This window comes from Salvelinus fontinalis, chromosome 7 (assembly GCF_029448725.1).
Source record: "Salvelinus fontinalis isolate EN_2023a chromosome 7, ASM2944872v1, whole genome shotgun sequence".
In the NCBI taxonomy this organism is placed as follows: domain Eukaryota; kingdom Metazoa; phylum Chordata; class Actinopteri; order Salmoniformes; family Salmonidae; genus Salvelinus; species Salvelinus fontinalis.
The window spans coordinates 34435125-34456375 of record NC_074671.1 but is presented as its reverse complement, the minus strand read 5'-3'; the positions used below and the strand labels follow the sequence as shown (position 1 = coordinate 34456375).

The following is a 21251-nucleotide window of genomic DNA, read 5'->3' as shown; positions in this document are numbered from 1 at the left end:
TGCCTCTTGCGTGCCAGGAATTACAATAGAAATCTCTGAACTCACTTTGTCATCTAGGCTAAATGTCGTTACGTGTGTACTTGTGCATAGTCACTGCATCGAATTATTTGTAAGATTGGAACATAATTCTTTCCTGGATTCACATTAGGTGTATTTATTGAAAATATAAATGGAGGATAAAGGGGAGAACGGACAAGCTGTAAAATACTACCGACTGTCAGAAATCGAGGAACAGAATACGTTCAAGAGTACATGGATTATAATCAATTTTAAGGTCTACGATGTTACCAAATTTCTGGAAGAGGTGAGAAAGTTAGGCTACACGAATGGTTCATATTATAGCCCATCAAATGTTACTTGATTTAGGCTAATGTCCATATGGCAACAGTCAACTAAACCAGTGTTTCTCAAGCCTAGGACCAGGATTTCTCAGCAATCATCCAAGGCTTAATTTCAGATAGGCCTACAATTGTGTGAACATCACATAAATCATTTTTATGTGAGGATAGTAACGTCACATTGTAGCATGAATAACTATCGGACCATTCTCTAGCAATCAAACTTGCTGAGGGTTTGTAGTATTTTGGTTCCCGGTAGCCAGCAGATTAAGACCCTACCATTATGCTTGTTTACACTGAGCTGCACTGGGGTCGGAACGCAATCATGGTTGCATTAAGACACTGTGGAGCCAGCGCTTGATGTGGGTCGGAAAACGTACCTCAATGCAGGGATGGGATATGCCACTGTACTCCAAATTGTACCGTTATCCACACTGATACATTGAGAAGATTTAAATACTGCTAGTTGTCCCAGAAAACTGCCCTTTTTGTCCTCGTGCTAACTAGCAGTAGCCACATGGAATGGAACTTGCGTTGAACAACAAAGGAGCTGATTAGCTGACACTGCCATTCCTAAATGGCCTACTTCTAGCTAGCATGAGGACGAGAAGGTCAGTTTCCAGGAAGACTAACAGTATTTCAATCTTCTCTGTGTATAACATTCTGAGTATTTCACAGATGAAATGTCAAGGATCATAGGGTTTCCAAATGGACTGTTCTAAATTGGTTCATAGCACATAGCCCTAATTAACTAAATGTATACAAATATGATTGGTCCAAGTCAGCTGTAGTGTTTTAAGAAGGTATCTTGAAAACAGTTTATAGTGGAATTTGGGGAATCCTTATTTAGGCCAATAACACGCAGTCAATAGGTCAAGCATGACAAATCTTACTGTTCCATTAATAAATATTTGAACCTGTGTACAGTCTCCAAATGTAGGTGTGTGTTCTAGACATTTTATGTTTCTGTAATATGCAAAAAAATACTGTGTTACATTATTGCTTCCGGTCCTCTCCTTGCCCAATTGTCCATTTGTCTACAGTTTAACATTAGCATGATTGAGAATTAAACAGTGGTATGCCCTCAATAAGCCTAAATTGCTTGAAAAGAACTACTCTGACATGTACAGTATATTACAGCACCCGGGTGGAGAGGAGGTCTTGAGGGAACAGGCAGGTGGCGATGCCACGGAGAGCTTTGAAGACGTCGGGCACTCATCAGATGCCAAGGAGATGGCTGCCAACATGGTCATTGGAGAACTGCATCCAGTAAGCACTCTTCATGTTTCAAATATGCCTTTTAAAAGCTTTACCTAACTTTTGTCTCTGGCAATCAGAAACGGGGGTTCTACCGAGTGTTATTGCAGTATCCCAAAACCCCATAATATGGTGTTATTTGGTCATGGGGAAGAGAGGTATGTTTATGGTACTACAGTGTAAATGCTCTAATTTGACATTACTACAGTATACTAACAACCTGTATACAAAATTCTTTGTAGCACTTGCGGTACTGGTAGTGTTTGTCTTAATGAAATCCAAAAGTAATTCATAGGTTGTTATTGTTTCTAAGTAAGTACCCGTCATCTTCTTTACCATAAAATGAAGTTGTATAGGTTTCAGAGTTGGCAGACAAATTCTCCTCTCTTTTGAGGCATGAGACTGGATTGTTAGAATACAATATGGTATTGTACTTGTGTTGTCCGCCCTGTTGTGTTCATTGAATATAAGCATACTGACATTGGCTACCCTTCCATTCTCTTTTTGTCATCTTGATTGAAGGCATATGACCAAGATGTTGTGTAGGACGTTTCAGTGGTCCCATAGTCCTGCTCTGGCAGTGTTATACTGAGTGGCTGATGTGACACTCGGTAGCTCTACATTTTGTCTGTTTTGGTGAACTGCTTTCCTGCAGAGTATAGAAATAATTTAGTTCTCAACCTTCATTAGGGTTGCAAAGGGTCTGAACTTTTCTGTAAATTTCCTTAATTTTTCCGGAAATGTTCCTTTGTAAGTTAAGACTGGGAATTTTGCTTAAATTCATCAAAAAAGTTAGCTTATAACCGTGAACCTTTTTTGGGGGATATACATAAGGAAATTCTATGTCTTGTGGCATATTTTGGTTAAACAATCCCAAATTCAATGGAATTGCAAACCTCTGGGTGCATTCTTCCATCATTCAGTGCATTCTTCCATCACATGTACAGCTGATTCTCAAGATCTTGCACACTAATGAGATGCTATTGAGCCCACACTACTATACTGTCTGAGCCAAGGACTACATGCTTTCTGGTAAGTTTTGATTACAATACTGGGTGGGGTGGATATATTTTATATAACAAACATGATTTTTTGTTAACTAGTAAATAGTGGTCTACAGCAAAGTGTGTTTAAATCATTTCTAACTTGTTAATAATTTCTGCTAGTTAGTTTTCGCTACCATGTGGGTTTTAGCATGCTTGAGCCTGCAAATTGATGAGTGTTAATTCACCTGTTTCCATACATGTTTCATTGTAAAACATTTATCTTACAAAGGAGTTGTTTTAATCTAACTGCTTAACTATCTGTACATGGAATTGTATATTTTATTTTTTACACTTTTTTTTCTTTTAATCTTCACAGGAAAATGCCACTGGCACTATCTGATTTGTGGAGACATTTCACTGCAGCTAATGTAGAATGAAAAGCTGTGTACATTTGCAAATACTGTGCCAAATAATATGTGAAGAATTCAACAAAGATGCAGAATCATCTGGCCAAGTGCATAAAGTTTCCTGAAACCTATAGCAGTAGCCATTGCACGGATTGAGGGAGACAATGCCATCCTGTCTGATGTTCAGACTCTGCTTGCAGATGTAAGAGAAGAAATCCGTACTGCTCTACCCACTTCCTCCAAGCAGGGGAAACTGCATTTCTGAAATACATCAAAAAGCATGAAGACCTCTGCCTGAAGCCCATACACACATGTTGGACCCCAAGTATGCTGGCAAGAGCATCCTGTCTGGTGCGGAAACCAACAAGGCCTATGGTGTCATCACTACCGTGTCTTGCCACCTTGGCCTGGATGAGGGCAAGGTTCTTGGCAGTCTTTGGGATGGAGATGCAATATGGCAGTCGTGCCAACATATCTCATCAGCCACCTGGTGGAAGGGACTTTGTGGATCTCAGGCTCTTTCCCCTATTGCCTCCATCATCCTCCAAATCCCACCAACATCAGTTGCCTCAGAACGCAACTGGTCCTTGTTTTGGAACACACACAACAAAGCACGCAACAGGCTGACCAATACAAGGGGAAAATTGGTGGCCATCCAGGCAAACTAAAGGTTTTTTGAGCCTGAAAATGAGCCATCCTCAACAAGGTTGGAAAATGACAGTGAAGATGATGCCTCAGAGTCTGATGTTCAAGAGGTGGACATTGAGGAGGTCCAGGGAGAAGACATGGAAACCTGAGAGGAAGACAACCAAACCTTTATTTTCTAGACTATCATTTTACAGATGTATGTTGAAAATGTTTTTGGGAGATGCGATGGATCATTGGGGATCATTCAATATTCCCTTTCTTTTGTTGTTCAGTGAAGTCATCCCATGTGAAGTCAACTCATTTAATTAAAGTTAAATTCCTAACTAAATTGTTGTTTTTTAAAATTTCTATTGGAAGGATTTAATTATTTGCAATTATGTCTACTTATGATAAGGTAAAAGGTTTATGGTTCTGTCTCCATATGATATGGTAAATATATCCAATGCAAAAAACATCTACATTTAAATGGTATTAATATTAATTTGCATATATTCCCATTAATTCCCATATATTCCTGTTAATTCCCACAGAAAATTTCCCAAAATGTGCAACATTAGCCTTCATCCACGTCTAGTGTAATCAAAAGGGGAAAGAAGGCCTGGTCTTATTTTTTTGGTTTATGCCTGCCAACTCATAGCATAATAAACAACCTCTCCCTCTCTTCCTTCCTCTCTCTTGTGTAGGATGATCGGCCAAAGATGGTCAAACCTTCAGTAAGTAAAACAACGATCTCAAATGTGAAAAGTTACGCTACTCAAATTTCAGCACACATAGTAAGGTGTAACCATATGTTTTTGCTCCGACGATAATAAGTCACCGACATTTCGATGGCAAGCTGCCTTCATCAAGGTTTATTTTGATAACTGTAGTTCACATGTACAGTACATATAAAACAATACAATTAATCATAAAGATAGGTCAACTCAAAGATAGAGATATCCATGTAAAGATTTGTGAGGTCTTACAGACTTTCCTTTTCTAACAGGAGTCACTTGCCACCACAATCGAGGAAACCTCAAGGTATGTAGGCACCCCTGATGCCATTTTCATATTCTTGGTTTTGAATCGGGTTTAAACAAAACTGATTAAAATCAGAATTTATTTTAGCCAGTTTGCATCTGCATGAGCTATGGATATTGTCTACATTGTAGAATTATAGTGAAGACATCAAAACTATGAAATAACACATATGGAATCATGTAGTAACCAAAGAAGTGTTAAACAAGATTTTAGGTTCTTAAAAGTAGTCACCCTTTGCCTTGACGACAGCTTTGCACACTCTTGGCATTCTCTCAACCAGCTTCATGAGGTAGTCACCTGGAATGCATTTCAAGTAACAGGTGTGCCTTAAGTTAATGTGTGTGTTTGATGCATTTGAGACAATCAGTTGTGTTGTGACAAGGTAGGGGTGGTATACAAAAGATAATCCTATTTGGTAAAATACCAAGTCCATATTATAGCAAGAACAGCTCAAATAAGCAAAGAGAAACGACAGTCCATCAATACTTTAAGACATGAAGGTCAGTCAATCCGGAAAATTAAAAGAACTTTGAAAGTTTCTTCAAGAGCAGTCGCAAAAACCATCAAGCGCTATGATGAAACTGGCTCTCATGAGGACCGCCACAGGACAGGAAGACCCATAGTTACCTTTGCTGCAGAGGTTAAGTTCATTAGAGTTACCAGCCTCAGAAATTGCAGCCAAAATAAATGCTTCACAGAGTTCAAGTAACAGACACGTGTCAACATCAGCTGATCAGAGGAGACTGTGTGAACCAGGCCTTCATGGTCAAATTGCTGCAAAGAAACACGAGCAATGGACATTAGACCATTGGAAATCTGTCCTTTGGTCTGATGAGTCCAAATGTGAGAACTTCAAGACTGTTGGAAAATGTGAGAACTTCAAGACTGTTGGAAGCTGGTTGAGAGAATGCTACTTTGAAGAACCTAAAATTCAAAACATATTTTGATTTGTTGAACACTTTTTTTGGTCACTACATGATTCCATATGTGTAATTTCATAGTTTTGATTTCTTAACTATTATTCTACAATTTAGAATATATTGAATGAGTAGGTGTGGCCAAACTTTTGACTGATTAAAAAATTCTATGGGATGATTTTTGAAGTGCAGGTTAGTCCTGGAATCTGGCAGAACTATTGTTTGCTATTCTATGACATTAGTGTTTGTCATTTTTGTACCGTTTCCGCTGTCCGTTTTACTGATGTACTGTATCTGAGTTCTTGTTCTTCCTCTACCCTCAACAGTTGGTGGTCAAACTGGTTGATCCCCGGTTTGGCTGCGGCAGGCATAACGGTTATGTACCGCATGTACACGTCCGTGGAGCAGTGACCGTGCCATCGGTCCATCACCTTTGCCAATCAAATGAAAATCACAATCACTGGCTACAAAATGACCACTACAGAGCCTGCATTTGACCCCTGAGAAACCACTGCTAGTTTTGGGGATTTGCACAGCTCATATGCAGCATTGCAATATCCACGATTCATTTAATGTTTTTCATCCAATCACTCGGCATCATGGTAATGAAGGCATATACTTTTGTTATTGTGTTATTCTTATTTTTCCTCTCCTGATTTACATATTGATATTTTAGACAGATTAACATGAATGTATTGAGAATGTCAAATTTGTTATTATGTTATTGTAATATCTTACGATTCACTATTACTCGAACATACTGCAACCCTGCGATTGAAAGTGAAAATTGTAGTTTAGCTTAAAAGAGCAGGCTATGACAACTTACCTGTGCATAGCTACACTAAATTTACCTTCATTTTGGAATGGAACTAATGAGTCTGCAGCTCAACCCACCGCCATTCAAATCATAAAGGCTCAGGTTACATAATGTTTTGCATTAGCTGTCTTTTTAAAAATCAATATGCATATAGCATGAGACATACATTGTGCAATTTAAAGTATGTCAGTAGAGTACTGTGTGCATAGTATATGCTATAAAGAGTGAATGAGTTCATTTAACATCAATATGCAAAACTGTAGAACCAATGGTTCCACATTTCCGGTGCCATTGGTATCAACATTCCTTAGACCAAGTAGGCCAAAAGCTTGCATTGTGCAACGACTAAGTGGGGATTAAGTTAACCCAATGTGACTTCCCTTGAACCGTACAATGTGTTTTTTTTTTTATGGAAAATATCCTGGTTGTCCCTACTTGCTGCTAATGTGTGTTAGGAGCTCGCCACTGAATGTTCTAATCAACAGTCAATCAAATGTAATTGTACAGCGGCCATTTTAGTTTTTTCAATAAAATGATTCATAAAAGTGTTACAGTTGTCTAATTTTACCATAAATATATATATTTTTGCAGTGGTACACGGTGGATATTAAACCATCAAAAGTATGCTAATTTGTCACATGCCTTACTTTATTATCACACTTTGAATAGGTATTCTTTTTGCAAAACCCACCTCTGTGCAGGCTCATTATACTGTTAAGTTTGTACTTGTAGATGGTGATAGAGCACCATCTACTGGACAAAAAGTTGCTGTGCTGATGAAAGTTTTATTATAGAGCCAACACCTAGGATTTTGCTTGTCATCAGGAAATCTTTGGTTGTTCACGCAATCTCACTTGTGTCAGTAGTTATAACCGATTAGCTAATACAGCTTTTTAAAATGTGTTTTATATATTTTTTGCTTTATGGAGATAGTGATAGGCCTAGATTTGAATAAGGGGGAGACTGAGAGAGAGGGACAACTTTTCACTTTCATAGTCTGGATGAAACAGTAACAGAAGTACGGACAAACATTGATACATTTGATATAATCTACACAGAGACACAAAATAGGCCATTTGATGACATGCGAGTCCGCAGATATGAAAATAACAGTACGTATTAGGTGTTCTTGTTACAAATGGGCACGTTTCCACTAAATTCACCAATTTTAGTTTATTCTAAGCTGCATCTGATTCACTCTTGTGGACAGATGGGCTGGGTATCCAAGATTGCAAAGATTGGAGGCTCAATAGGCTCTAATTGGATCCCCAGACAGATTCATGTAAGATTATCCCTGTTTCGTTCCGTTTGCTTCCGTTTAAGAAACATTTTTCAACAGAATTGGCAGAATTAATACACCCCTGATCACACGCAAACAGGTCATTTTCATAGCAGCCACATAAAAACAGTATCATCACTTTGGTCGTTGTATATATAATTCCTTCTCGCAACTATCTATGTGCTCCCCTCTCACCTTTTCCCTTCGCTTGTGGATTTCAGTGCACAACACATCAGCTGTCACATCAGCTGTTTAGGCTAAACTAGCTAACGTTAGCTGCATTCACTAGCTAAGTGAAAGTTTTAAAAAGCTAGCTGACTCTCTCTAGCTTCTCCTTAATTTTGGAAGAAATGTATTGGTTCAAAACTGTTCAACTATTGTCTTTCTCTCTTTTTTTATACTTTGTTTTTATTGTAGGAACACAAAGAAATTACAAATAAAGTAAAATAAAAGAACAAAAATGATCTGGCAGTAACAGTGCACTTCATACCTTCATCATCATATCATATTAGTTACATTAGCATCTTTGAATTAGACCTTTTCCAAGTATGAAACCCATTTCTCCCAGTATTCCTGACCTCTCTCCTGTTGAGTTCTTAAAGCAAAGGTCATACGCTCCATGTGGTGTATTTCTTCTACAATGTCTATCCATTGTGTTACTGTGGGAGGGTCTTTTTGTAGCCATTTCCTAGTGATAGCCTTTTTACTGGCTGCCAGTAGGACCTTCAAGAGGTACTTTTCTCTATTGTGTAAGTTATCTGGTATTTCACCCAAGTCCAATGTTAGATCTTATTTCTCCCCAGTAAGTTTCGATTGCGGGGCAGGACCAAAAGATATGAGAGTGGTCCGCCCTCAATAGACCGCATTCTCTCCAACAAGGGTGTGGTGAGCCAATCTGTTTTGATTTCAGTTTAGGTGTTATGAAGAAACGTATAACATTCTTCCAACAGAATTCTCTCCATGACCTTGAGTTGGTGGAGCTTTGTTGAGTCTCTAATATGTTCAACCATGTTTCATCAGTTATTTCAATGTTAAGTTCCTCCTCCCATTTCTTTTTAATATAGTTTGTAGAATGTTTCTTTGAGGATTGAATACCCAAGTAGAGATTTGAAATCATTTTTTTGTTACTCCCCAAGTTGTATGCGTTAGTGAATACTTTGATTAATTTTGGAGGTGCTCGAGGGTCAGTCACTTTTATCTCCCTTAAGAAATAGTGTCGGACTTGTAGGTATCTGTAAAAATCTTGTTTATCCAAGCCATGTTTTTTACTTAAGTCCTGGAAGTGATCTAGGTTCCCATTCCTTATAATTGTACTGAATGATGTGATGCCTTTCTGCGTCCATTGTTTAAATCTGCTGTCCTGAGTTGCAGGGATGAAGCTGGGGTCGTATGCGGGCCAACTCAGCAGTTTGATCTCTCTGTCTAAATTATTTTGCTTAACTACCCTAAACCATGTCTTCGGAGAGAAATTAATCCACTGATTTTGTCTATTGTATATTTCTTTTACCATGTCCTTATTTCCCAAAACTGACTGTATGGGTATCCCTGTCAAAGTAGTCTCGATGTCTTTCCATTTAGATTCGTATTCTGAATTGCACCAACAAACCAGGGGTCTCAATTGGGCTGACACATAATAATCTTTTAGGTTTGGTAAGGCCATACCCCCACAGTTTTTTGGTAATTGTAATGTTGTATATCTAGTTCTTGGTCTCTTACTGTTCCAGATAAACCTTGATATCCGTTTATCCCATTCCCTAAACTGTTTAGGTGGGATTTCTATGGGCAGTGATTGGAACAAATACAATAACCTCGGCAGGATGTTCATTTTGATTGTTTCAATTCTACTACTAAGATCTAAGGGAGGTGAGTTCCACCTGTCTAGGTCATCATATATTTCCTTGTTGATGTGATCGTAATTCATGCAATAGAGTTTGGGTGTATCTTTTGGTAGATATACTCCAAGATATTTAATGGATGAAGAGGTCCAGGTGAAGTTATACCTACTCTTCAACTCTTCCTGTGGGGTATAATTATATACTAGGGCTTGGGTCTTGTGTACGTTAAGCACATACCCTGAATATGTTCCAAATGTTTGTAGAACATCCATCAATCTAGGTACGCTTGAGCCTGGGTCTTTAAGGAATAACAGAACGTCATCAGCATACATGCATATCTTATGTTCACTGTCTCTTATTGTTATTCCCTCTAAGGTTGGGTCCTGTCTTATTGCCTGTGCTAATGGTTCGAGGTACAAGGAAAAGAGCGTGGGTGAAAGATTACAGCCTTGTCTTGCCCCTCGCTCTAATTTTATCGTTTGTGTCAAATGTCCATTTATCTTTATTCTAGCGGTCGGACATGAATACAGTGTTTTGATGCACTGTATCACTTCTTTGTTGAAACCAAATCTTTCCATAACTTGGAATAGGTAACCCCATCCCACTGAATCAAATGCTTTTTCTGCATCTAGACTGATTAATATTGCACTTGTCTTATTCTGAGTAATGTGGTCCATGACATGTAGTGTTCTCCTTATATTGTCCTGTGTCTGCCTATTTTGTATGAAACCAGTTTGATCTCCGTCAATCAATTCTGGGATTATGTTCTCCATTCTTTTGGCAATTATTGATGCATATAGTTTATAATCTGTGTTAAGAATTGCGATAGGTCTATATGAACTGCATTCTTTCTTATCTTTACCCTCTTTTGGGATTACAGATATGATGGCCTGTCACGTTCCTGACCTGTTTTTCCTTTTTCTTGTATTTATTTAGTTGGTCAGGGCGTGAGTTGGGGTGGGTTGTCGATGTGTTATTTTCTATGTTGGGATGTTCGTGTTCGGCCGGGTATGATTCTCAATCAGAGACAGCTGTCAATTGTTGTCCCTGATTGAGAATCATACTTAGGCAGCCTGGGTTTCACGTGTGTTTTGTGGGTGTTTGTTCTCGTGTCAGTGTTCGTACCACACGGGACTGTTTTCGGTTTTGTCACGTTTGTTGTTTTTTGTATGTGTAAGTGTTCAGTTTATGTTCATTAAAATATGACCACTTTCCACTTTGCGTTTTGGTCCGATCCATGCTCCTCCTCTGAGGAGGAGAACGACTTCGACAGCCGTTACAGAAACACCCACCACAAAAGGATCAAGCAGAGTGAGAACAGACAGCAGCAGAGACCGAGGACACAGGACTCGTGGACTTGGGAGGAGATCCTGGACGGCAAAGGACCCTGGGCTCAGCCAGGGGAATATCGCCGTCCCATGGCGGTTGGAGGCAGCGAAGGCAGAGAGGCGCTGGTATGAGGAGGCAGCGCGGCGACGCGGTTGGGAGCCCGAGAGTCAGACCCCAAAATTTCTTGGGTGGGGGCACACGCGGAGTGTGGCATAGCCGGGTAGGTTACCTGAGCCAACTCCCCGTGCTTACCGTGGAGTGAGAGGGCGTAGTACTGGTCAGACACCGTGTTATGCGGTGAAGCGCACGGTGTCCCCAGTACGCGTGCTTAGTCCAGTGCGGGCTATTCCACCTCGCCGCACTGGTAGGGCTAGGTTGGGCATCGAGCCGGATGTCATGAAGCCGGCCCAACGCTTCTGGCCTCCAGTGCGTCTCCTCGGGCCGGCATACATGGCACCAGCCTTACGAATGGTGTCCCCGGTTCGCCAGCATAGCCCAGTGCGGGCTATTCCACCTCGCCGCACTGGCAGGGCTACGGGGAGCATTCAACCTGTTAAGGTTGGGCAGGCTCGGTGCTCAAGAGCGCGTGTCCTCAAGAGCGCGTGTCCTCCTTCACGGTCCGGTATACCCGGTGCCACCTCCACGTACCAGTCCACCGGTGGCAGCCCCCCGCACCAGGCTGTCTCTCAGGGTTCTCTCTACAGCTGCTCCCACCTGTCCAGCGCTGTCAGAGCCTTCCTCCTCTCCAGCGCAGCCAGTGCCTACACCACGCACCAGGTCTACAGTGCGTCTCAGCCGGCCAGAGTCTGCCGTCTGCCCAGCGGCGCCTGTACTGCCCGTCTGCCCAACGCCGTCTGAAATGTCTGCCTGCCCAGCGCTGTCTGAACTGTCTGCCTGCCCAGCGCTGTCTGAGCTGCCTGCCTGCCCAGCGCTGTCTGAACTGCCTGCCTGCACAGCACCGTCAGAGCTGTCCGTCTGTCCCGAGTCGTCAGAGCGGTCCATCTGACCCGAGCCGTCAAAGCCGCCCGTCTGTCCTGAGCCTTCAGAGCCGTCCGCAAGACAGGAGTCGCTAGAGCCGTCCGCCAGACAGGAGCCATTAGAGCCTTCCGCCAGACAGGATCAGCCAGAGCCTTCCGCCAGACAGGATCAGCCAGAGCCTTCTGCCAGACAGGATCAGCCAGAGCCATCCAGCCAGGACCAGCCAGAGCCGTCCAGCCAGGACCAGCCAGAGCCGTCCAGCCAGGACCAGCCAGAGCCGTCCAGCCAGCCATGAGCAGCCAGAGCCGACAGCCAGCCATGAGCAGCAAGAGCCGCCAGCCAGCCATGAGCAGCAAGAGCCGCCAGCCAGCCATGAGCAGCAAGAGCCGCCAGCCAGCCATGAGCAGCAAGAGCCGCCAGCCAGCCATGAGCAGCAAGAGCCGCCAGCCAGCCATGAGCAGCAAGAGCCGCCAGCCAGCCATGAGCAGCCAGAGCCGCCAGCCAGCCAGGATCCGTCAGAGCCAGCCAGCCAGGATCCGTCAGAGCCAGCCAGCCAGAATCCGTCAGAGCCAGCCAGCCAGGATCCGCCAGAGCCAGCCAGCCAGGATCCGCCAGAGCCAGCCAGCCAGGATCCGCCAGAGCCAGCCAGCCAGAATCCGCCAGAGCCAGCCAGCCAGGATCCGCCAGAGCCAGCCAGCCCGGATCCGCCAGAGCCAGCCAGCCCGGATCCGCCAGCCAGCCAGGATCCGCCCCTCATTCCGGTGTTGTCCCTCATTCCGGTGTTGCCCCTCAGTCCGGTGTTGCCCCTCAGTCCGGTGCTGCCCCTCAGTCCGGTGCTGCCCCTCAGTCCGGTGCTGCCCCTCAGTCCGGTGCTGCCCCTTAATCCAGTGGGGTTAATTTGGAGGGTGGCCATTGGGAGGAGGCCAAGGATGCGGGGTTTGACTATGGTGGGGTGGGGACCACGACCAGCGCCAGAGCCGCCACAGACGCCCACCCAGACCCTCCCCTAGACTTTATGCTGGTGCGCCCGGAGTTCGCACCTTAAGGGGGGGGGGTTATGTCACGTTCCTGACCTGTTTTTCCTTTTTCTTGTATTTATTTAGTTGGTCAGGGCGTGAGTTGGGGTGGGTTGTCTGTGTTATTTTCTATGTTGGGATGTTCGTGTTTGGCCAGGTATGATTCTCAATCAGAGACAGCTGTCAATCGTTGTCCCTGATTGAGAATCATACTTAGGCAGCCTGGGTTTCACGTGTGTTTTGTGGGTGTTTGTTCTCGTGTCAGTGTTCGTACCACACGGGACTGTTTTCGGTTTTGTCACGTTTGTTGTTTTTTGTATGTGTAAGTGTTCAGTTTATGTTCATTAAAATATGACCACTTTCCACTCTGCGTTTTGGTCCGATCCATGCTCCTCCTCGTCTGAGGAGGAGAACGACTTCGACAGCCGTTACATGGCCTCTCTCCATGACGGTGGGAGACCACCCTCCCTCAGAGTCCAGTTAAAACAGGCCTTAAGTAGAGGTGTTAGTTGTTCTCTGAAGGTCTTGAACCATTCTGAAGGGAAGCCATCAGTGTCTGGAGACTTGTTGACTTTTTGTTGAGATATTGCTTTATTAATTTCTTCGGTGGATATTTCTAAAGGTAGTCTATCATTTTGCTCTGTCCCGATCAAGTGAGTTCAAAAAGTGCTCTATTGTCTGTGCATCTGCCTTCTCTGGTTGCTTGTACAGATTTGTGTAATATGATTCAAATGCATTCTGTATTTCATCTAATTTGCATGTGATCTTTTTTGTTTTGGGGTCTTTTATTTTAAAAATGGTATTCTGTGCTTGTTGTTTCCTGAGTGTCCATGCTAGTAATTTGGTTGCCTTTGAGCCTGCTTCATAATATCGTTGTTTCAGGAACCTAAGCTTTTTCTCTACTTCTTCTCTATAAATCTGGTCAATTTCCTGTTTTACCTTTTGAATCTCTCGTAATATAAGAGGGTCTTTGTATTGACTATGAGATCGTTCTAAGTTTCTTAGGGTTTCCTGTAATTTCAGCATTTTCTGTGCTTTAATCTTTTTCTTGAGAGACGATGTGGCTATGATTTTTCCTCTAATAACCGCCTTAGCTGCATCCCACAGTATAGCAGGAGATACTTCCCCATTATCATTATTCTCCAGATAGATGTTCAATTCTGTCTTTATTGATTCATTGAATGCTGGATCATTCAGCATGCTTGTATTAAGTCTCCATGTAGTATTTCTTGGTTTGCTATCAAGGTGTAGAATGAGGTAAACTCCATTATGATCTGATAAGTCGCTCTGCCCGATCCTACAATCCTTAAGCCTGTGTCTATCTGCACTGTACATAAAAAAGTAGTCTAACCTGGAGTATTCAGTGTGGCGGGCTGAGTAAAAAGTATATTCCTTATCGGTCTTGTGGGTGTCACGCCATACATCGAGCAGTCCTAGATCCTGCAGTATCCTATTGATCTTTTTGGCAACTAGGCTCATTTTCCTATTTTGATTTGTGCTGTCCAATTTTGAGTTTAGAATTGTGTTAAAATCCCCTCCACAGATAAGAGTGCCAGTGGTTTCTGTGGCAATTAAATCAAACACCTTCCTATAGAAGACCATGTCACTCCCTGGGGGTTCGTATACATTAAATAATGTAACTTCCTTGTTATCCAGTTTACATTTAACAAGTATAAATCTACCCTCCTTGTCTTTTATTTCTGACATAAAATCCAAATTAACTGAATTTGGGATCAAGATTGCAACTCCCCTTCTACCCATTTTGTAAGAAGAAAAAAAAGTGTTCCTATATCCCATTTTCTTGAGTTTCTCGTGTTCAGGTGTGGATAAGTGAGTTTCCTGACAGAATGGTATGTCAACTCTCTCCCTTACTTCTCTTGATGGCACTCCCCAGTCCGTTTACATTGAGACTTATGACCTTAAATTCCCGATGATGCATCGATATATAAAAAAAAAAACTGTGCACCATATCTGCCTGCTTATCATGAACCTAAAAATGAACGAAAATTCAAGAACGATAATAAGGTAAACCAAAGTGGGAAAGTACTTTGGTATTTGGACTCCCATGTCAGAAGACTGTCTCTTGCCTCTGGGGTTTGAGGGGATGAGCCTGTCCGCAGGATGGGCCCCTCGCTCAGATATGAAAATGCGTGACGTAGTCACAAACAAGACCTGGTGGAAGCGAAAATAATAAGGGCGCCTATTTCGTCGCTTATACACATCGGTTAATTACAAGTGAAAACTATATCGGTCATGCGTGCATATCATGAATCATCCCCTTGATATGCCCTTCTGTCGCTACGTTGTCAATGTGTCATTAATCCTTAAGCTAATATATATGTTAATAACGTGATGCTACTTAATGTGTTCATAAAGAACACATGCTTTTGGGTACTCACCCTTGTTCAGCATTGGGGGAAAATAGGGGAGATATTTTATCTATTGCAATGTCAACCGTAACAACCCAAAGTCTTAACAGCTGCGGTAACTATTAATTCTGTTAAATCCGATTCGGTGTCTTTCATCTTCCCGTTGGAAATGCCTGAGTCTCTCTCGGATGTGAACGTCCTCTCGCCGAGATGGTTTCCCTCTTTCTCCATGACCTTGCTTGTTGACAACGATCCATGGGAGAGCCTGCTCGAGTCTTTCCGCTGGTGATGTCGCCTTTCTCCTGGCGGTATACTCCACTGGGAAGCTTCAGGTCCTCAGCCGCCTCGTCTGCATGCTCGTATGTAACCGGGCCATTTTTCAGAAATACCCGCATTTTTGCCGGGTATGGTGTTTGGAAGCGAATACCCTTCTCTTTAAGTGCTTTCTTAATGGGGGTGTATTCTTTCCTTCTTTTCAGTATCTCATGATCAAAGAACACTCGTTGGACTTGGAAGTTAACAGGTTTTTTCCAGGTAGCATGTAAAACTTTCTCTTTGACTGAGAATTTTAGGAACCGTATTACTATGGATCTTGGTGGGGCGCCGCTGGGGGGTTTTGAGGCCAGAGCTCGGTGTGCTCTCTCGATTCCCAGGTCAGTGTCGTTGTCAAGTATGTCCTTGAATAGACCCTCCACGAAGTTGGGAATAGAGTCTTTTTCTGCGCCCTCTACTACGTTATAAAGTCTAATGTTGTTTCGACGTGAGAAACCTTCGAGTTCTGTCACTTTTGCCTGTAGTGCATGTTGGCTTTTCAGTGACTGTTCAAGTATTTCCTTGACTGCGAAGTTCCATGTGTCCGTTTCCCCAATGCGCTGTTCTGCGTCCCCCATTCTTGTAGATATGCTGTGAAGTTCTAATTTGTTTTCTTCCAGTTTCTGGTTAATGTCCTTCTTGAACTCATTTAGTTATTTTCTTACATCTTCTCGAAGTTCCTCTCATAAGCCTGTGAGCGCCTCGCGCAATTCCTCCTTCATCACCTCACGAAATGAGGGTTCTTTTGCTGCTGCTATCTTATTTGCGCAAGCATTAGCCATTTCGGGTTCTTCGACGATTATATCTTCTGCTGTCTTGTTACGGGCTGTTGTTGTAGCTCCACGACCTTTTCCTGTTTTCCCCTTTTCCATTTTGCGTAAGTTATTATAATGCTCGGAGTAAATACTTGAATTTGGGGGGGAAATTCCCAACCGATGTGCAGTACGAAAAACTAGGCAGTCATTTCCTAAGTTGCGTCACCGGAAGCCCTGTCTTTCTCTCTTTGAGTCAACTACTCACCACATTGTATGCACTGCAGTGCTAGCTAGCTGTAGCTTTATTATCTGATCTTTTGATTGGTTGGACGACATGTCAGTGCATACTGCAAAAACTCTGATATGTTGGAGGACGTCCTCTGGAAGTTGTCACAATTACTGTGTAAGTCTATGGAAGTGGGTGAGAACCATGAGCCTCCTAGGTTTGTATTGAAGTCAATGTACCCAGATGAGAAAGTAGCTGTCCTTCGGCTACACCATGGTGCTACTCTACAGAGTCCTGCTGAGACTACTGTAGACCTTCATTGCAAAACAGTGTGTTTTAATCAATTATTTGGTGACATGAGTGTTGCCAATATTTAATCTACTTTTATCTCAAAAGGATAACTTTTTAGATGTTTCACTATTTTAATTTTTAATAAATTCACTGAGGAGGATGGTCCTTTTCTGAGGAGCCTACTGTACTTACTTGTGATTATTGTGTACCTACAAAGTACTTTACCCATTCTGACAATCTCATCGTCAGCTTCTGAAAGCGGCATCCAAGTGAGAGAAAAAACACACTAATACACCACAGAGTACATATCTGTAATATCTGCATAAGTACAAGGTTGTCGCTAGTTCTTACACAGGATTTAGCTATTTAAAGTGAAGTGTAACTTTATAGTTACCTATGAGCAATATATATATATAATTACTTATTACTCATTACCAAGTGAAAACGACTACAAAATAAAATTTTATTGTAACATGTAAACAGACCTTACATTTCGTACAAAATAATGATTTTTATTGTTAGATTCATAATTTGATTAATTTGATTAAACAAAGATACAGTGCATTTGAAAACTATTCAGACCCCTTGACTTTTTCCACACTTTGTTACATTACAGCGTTCTAAAATGGGTTAAATAATAGTTTTCCCTCATCAATCTACACAAAATACCCCATTATGACGAAGCGAAAACAGGTTTTTAGACATTTTTGCTAATTCATTCAAAATAAAAACAGCAATACCTTTTTCACATAAATATTCAGACCCTTTGCTATGAGACTCGAAATTGAGCTCAGGTGCATCCTGTTTGCATTGATCATCCTTGAGATGTTTCTACAACTTGATTGGAGTCCACCTGTGGTAAATTCAATTGATTGGACATGATTTGGAAAGGCACACACCTGTCTATATAAGGTCCCACATTTGACAGTACATGTCAGAGCAAAAACCAAGTCATGAGGTGAAAGGAATTGTCCGTAGAGCTCCGAGACAGGATTGTGTCGAGGCACAGATCTGGTGAAGGGTACCAAAATATTTCTGCAGTATTGAAGGTCCCCAAGAACACAGTGGCTTCCATCATTCTTAAATGGAAGAAGTTTGGAAGCACCAAGACTATTCCTAGAGCTGGCACCCAGCCAAACTGAGCAATTGGGGGAGAAGGGTCTTGGTCAGGGAGGTGACCAAGAACCCCATGGTCACTCTGACATGGCTCCAGAGTTCCTCTGTGGAGATGGGAGAATCTTCCAGAAGGACAACCATCTCTGCAGCACTCCACCAATCAGGCCTTTATGGTAGAGTGGCCAGACAGAAGCCACTCCTCAGTAAAAAGCACATGACAGCCCGCGTGCAGTTTGCCAACAGGCACTTAAAGACTCTCAGACCATGAGAAACAAGATTCTCTGGTCTGATGAAACCAAGATGGATCTCTTTGGCCTGAATGCCAAGCGTCACATCTGGAGGAAAGCTGGTACCATCCATACAGTGAAGCATGGTGGAGGCAGTATCAGGCTGTGGAGATATTTGTCAGCGGCAGAGACTGGGAGACTAGTCAGAATAGAGGGAAAAATGAACAGAGCAAAGTACAGAGAGATCCTTGATGAAAACCTGCTCCACAATGCTCAGAACCTCAGACTGGGGGGCGAAGGTTCACCTTTCAACCGGACAACGATCCTAAGCACACAGCCAAGACAACGCAGGAGTGGCTTCGGGACAAGTCTCTGAATGTCCTTGAGTGGCCCAGCCAGAGCCCGGACTTGAATCCGATCTCTGGAGAGACCTGAAAATAGCTGTGCAGCGACGCTCCCAATCTAACCTGACAGAGCTTGAGAGGATCTGCAGAGAGAATGGGAGAAACTTCCCAAATACAGGCGTGCCAAGCTTGTAGCATCATACCCAAGAATACTCGAGACTGTAATCGCTGCCAAAGGTGCTTCAACAAATTACTGAGTAAAGGGTCTGAATATTTATGTAAATGTCATATTTCAGTTGAATATTTTTATACATTTGCAAAATGTCAAAAAAACTATTTTTGCTTTGTCATTATGGGGTATTGTGTGCAGATTGATGTGTAGAAAAATCTATTTAATCCGTTTTAGAATAAGGCTGTAACATAACAAAGTGGAAAAAGTCAAAGGGTCTGAATACTTAAAAAAAAAATCACCTTTATTTAACTAGGTAGGCCAGTTGAGAACAAGTTCTCATTTACAACTGCGACCTGACCAAGATAAAGCAAAGCAGTGTGACAAAAACAACAACACAGAGTTACACATGGGATAAACAAACATACAGTCAATAACACAATAGAGAATCTGTATACAGTGTGTGCAAATGAAGTAAGGAGGTATGGCAATAAATAGGCCATAGTGACAAAGTAATTACAGTTTAGCAATAACACTGGAGTGATAGATATGCAGATGAGGATGTGTACGAATAAATACGGGTATAAATACTGGTGTGCAAAAGAGCAGGAAAAAGGTTTTTAAAATTTTTAAATATGGGGATGAGGTAGGTAGCTGGTTAGATGGGCTATTTACAGATGGGCTGTGTACAGCTGCAGCGATCGGTATGCTTCTTTGACAGCCGATGCTTGAAGTTAGTGAGGGAGATATACAGTGAGCTCCAAAATTACTGGCACCCCTGACTGGCAATGCACAAGCAATACTTAAAAAAATGTAAACAACATAATTATAGAGATAAACTCAAAATACCAACATGTGAGAAATACTGTAATTTATTAATGTTTCAATGGAACCAACCAAAATCATACAATTATTTAATACAAAATAAATTTAACCAAAATCAAGGTTTCATAATTATTGGCACTCTTCATTTAGTACTTAGTGCAACCACCTCTGGCAAGGATAACAGCATGGAATCTTTTCCTGTAATGTTTGACAAGGTTAAGGAACACATTTGGAAGGATTTTGGAACATTCCTCTATGCAGATCCTTTCAAGATCCTTCACATTCTTGGGTTTGCGCTTATCAACTGCCCTCTTCCACTCAGCCCACAGGTTTTCGATTGGATTGAGGTCTGGCAACTGAGATGGCAATGGCAGAACATTGATTTTGTTGTCACAGAACCATTTCTGTGTGACTCTTGAGGTATGTTTCGGGTCATTGTCTTGTTGGAAAGTCCACCTACGGACAAGTCCCCCCCCCCATATGTCACCGTTGGTATGAGATTCATCTCCTTGTATGCATCTCTGTTTCGATGTCAAACATGCCGATGCTGTATCTGACCAAAACGTTCAATTTTGATCTCATCTGACCAGAGCACCTTCTTCCAGTCATAGTTTAAATGACATTTGGCAAACTCCAAGCGCTTGCGTCTGTGTCTTGGGGTCTGAAAGGGCATTCTTCTGGAATCCCTTCCAAAGAGCCTGTGGTTGTGGAGGTGGCGTCTGATGGTGCTTTTTGAAACCTGGTGACCCCAAGACGCCACCAAGGCCTGCAATTCTTTTTTGTTGCTTCTCTCACCATCCTCCTTCCTATCCTGGGGGGAAAAATGCATTTGCGTCCTCTATCCGTGAGGTTTTCAACTGTTCCATATCTTCAGATTTTTTAAATAATTGCCCTGACAGTGCTCAGTGGTATATTCAATTGTTTGTGGATCTTCTTGTAGCCATTACCAGATTTATGAAGGTCTACAACCATCTGTCTCTTTTGGACTGCCAATTATTTTGTTTTCTTCATGGTGTTGGATGACAGCGGGATATTGCATGTGTGTTAGCTCATTTTTATACCCTAGTGAAACAGGAAGTGATGTAATGGCTCAATATAGTTTCTTAAGACTTAGATAAACTTAAATAAGTGGAATTTAATTTGTGGTTTAATTTTGGTAGATGTTATTTACAATAATCTTTAAGGGTGCCATTAATTGTGAAACCTTGATTTGGAGGACATTGATTTTTAATTAAATCAATCAATTATTTTGGTTAGTTCCATTGAAACATTAATAAAGTACAGTATTTCTCACATGTTGGTATTTTGAGTTTATCTCTATAATTATATTGTTTTTATTTGTTTAAGCATTGTTTGTGCATTGCCAGTCAGGGGTGCCAGTAATTTTGGAGCCCACTGTAAGTCTCCAACTTCAGTGATTTTTGCAATTCGTTCCAGTTATTGGCAGCAGAGAACTGGAAGGAAAGGTGGCGAAAGGAGGTGTTGTCTTTGGGGATGACCAGTGAAATATACCTGCTGGAGCGCGTGCTACGGGTGGATGTTGCTATGGTGACCATTGAGCTGAGATAAGGAGTTTTACCTAGCAAAGACTTATAAATGACCTGGAGCCAGTGGGTTTGGCGACGAATATGTAGCGAGGACCAACCAACAAGAGCATACAGGTCGCAATGGTGGGTAGTATATGGGGCTTTGGTGACAAAACGGATGGCACTGTGATAGACTGCATCCAATTTGCTGAGTAGAGTGTTGGGGGCTATTTTGTAAATGACATTGCCGAAGTCAATGATCGG

General features: G+C 42.1%; 2 protein-coding genes across 7 annotated transcripts in view; one reads left to right on the top strand and one right to left on the bottom strand.

Moving 5' to 3' along the window:
- Nucleotides 1-21251, bottom strand: part of LOC129859440 (uncharacterized protein C18orf63-like) — a 187998-nt gene that overhangs the window by 37570 nt on the left and 129177 nt on the right. The gene's annotated exons all lie outside the window — the stretch shown is intronic.
- LOC129859443 (cytochrome b5) lies at nucleotides 42-6938 on the top strand. The gene is made up of 5 exons (XM_055929257.1): nucleotides 42-304; nucleotides 1479-1607; nucleotides 4320-4349; nucleotides 4622-4656; nucleotides 5900-6938. The coding sequence occupies exons 1-5, from the start codon at nucleotides 170-172 to the stop codon at nucleotides 5982-5984; spliced, it is 414 nt and encodes a 137-aa protein (XP_055785232.1). The 5' UTR covers nucleotides 42-169; the 3' UTR covers nucleotides 5985-6938.

Bases quoted from the DNA above. Each gene is read 5' to 3' on its own strand.
- LOC129859443 (XM_055929257.1), top strand. From the start codon at position 170: ATGGAGGATAAAGGGGAGAACGGACAAGCTGTAAAATACTACCGACTG. The intron at 1,608-4,319 runs GTAAGCACTCTT...TCTCTTGTGTAG, and splicing joins TCATTGGAGAACTGCATCCA to GATGATCGGCCAAAGATGGT. The intron at 4,350-4,621 runs GTAAGTAAAACA...CTTTTCTAACAG, and splicing joins CAAAGATGGTCAAACCTTCA to GAGTCACTTGCCACCACAAT.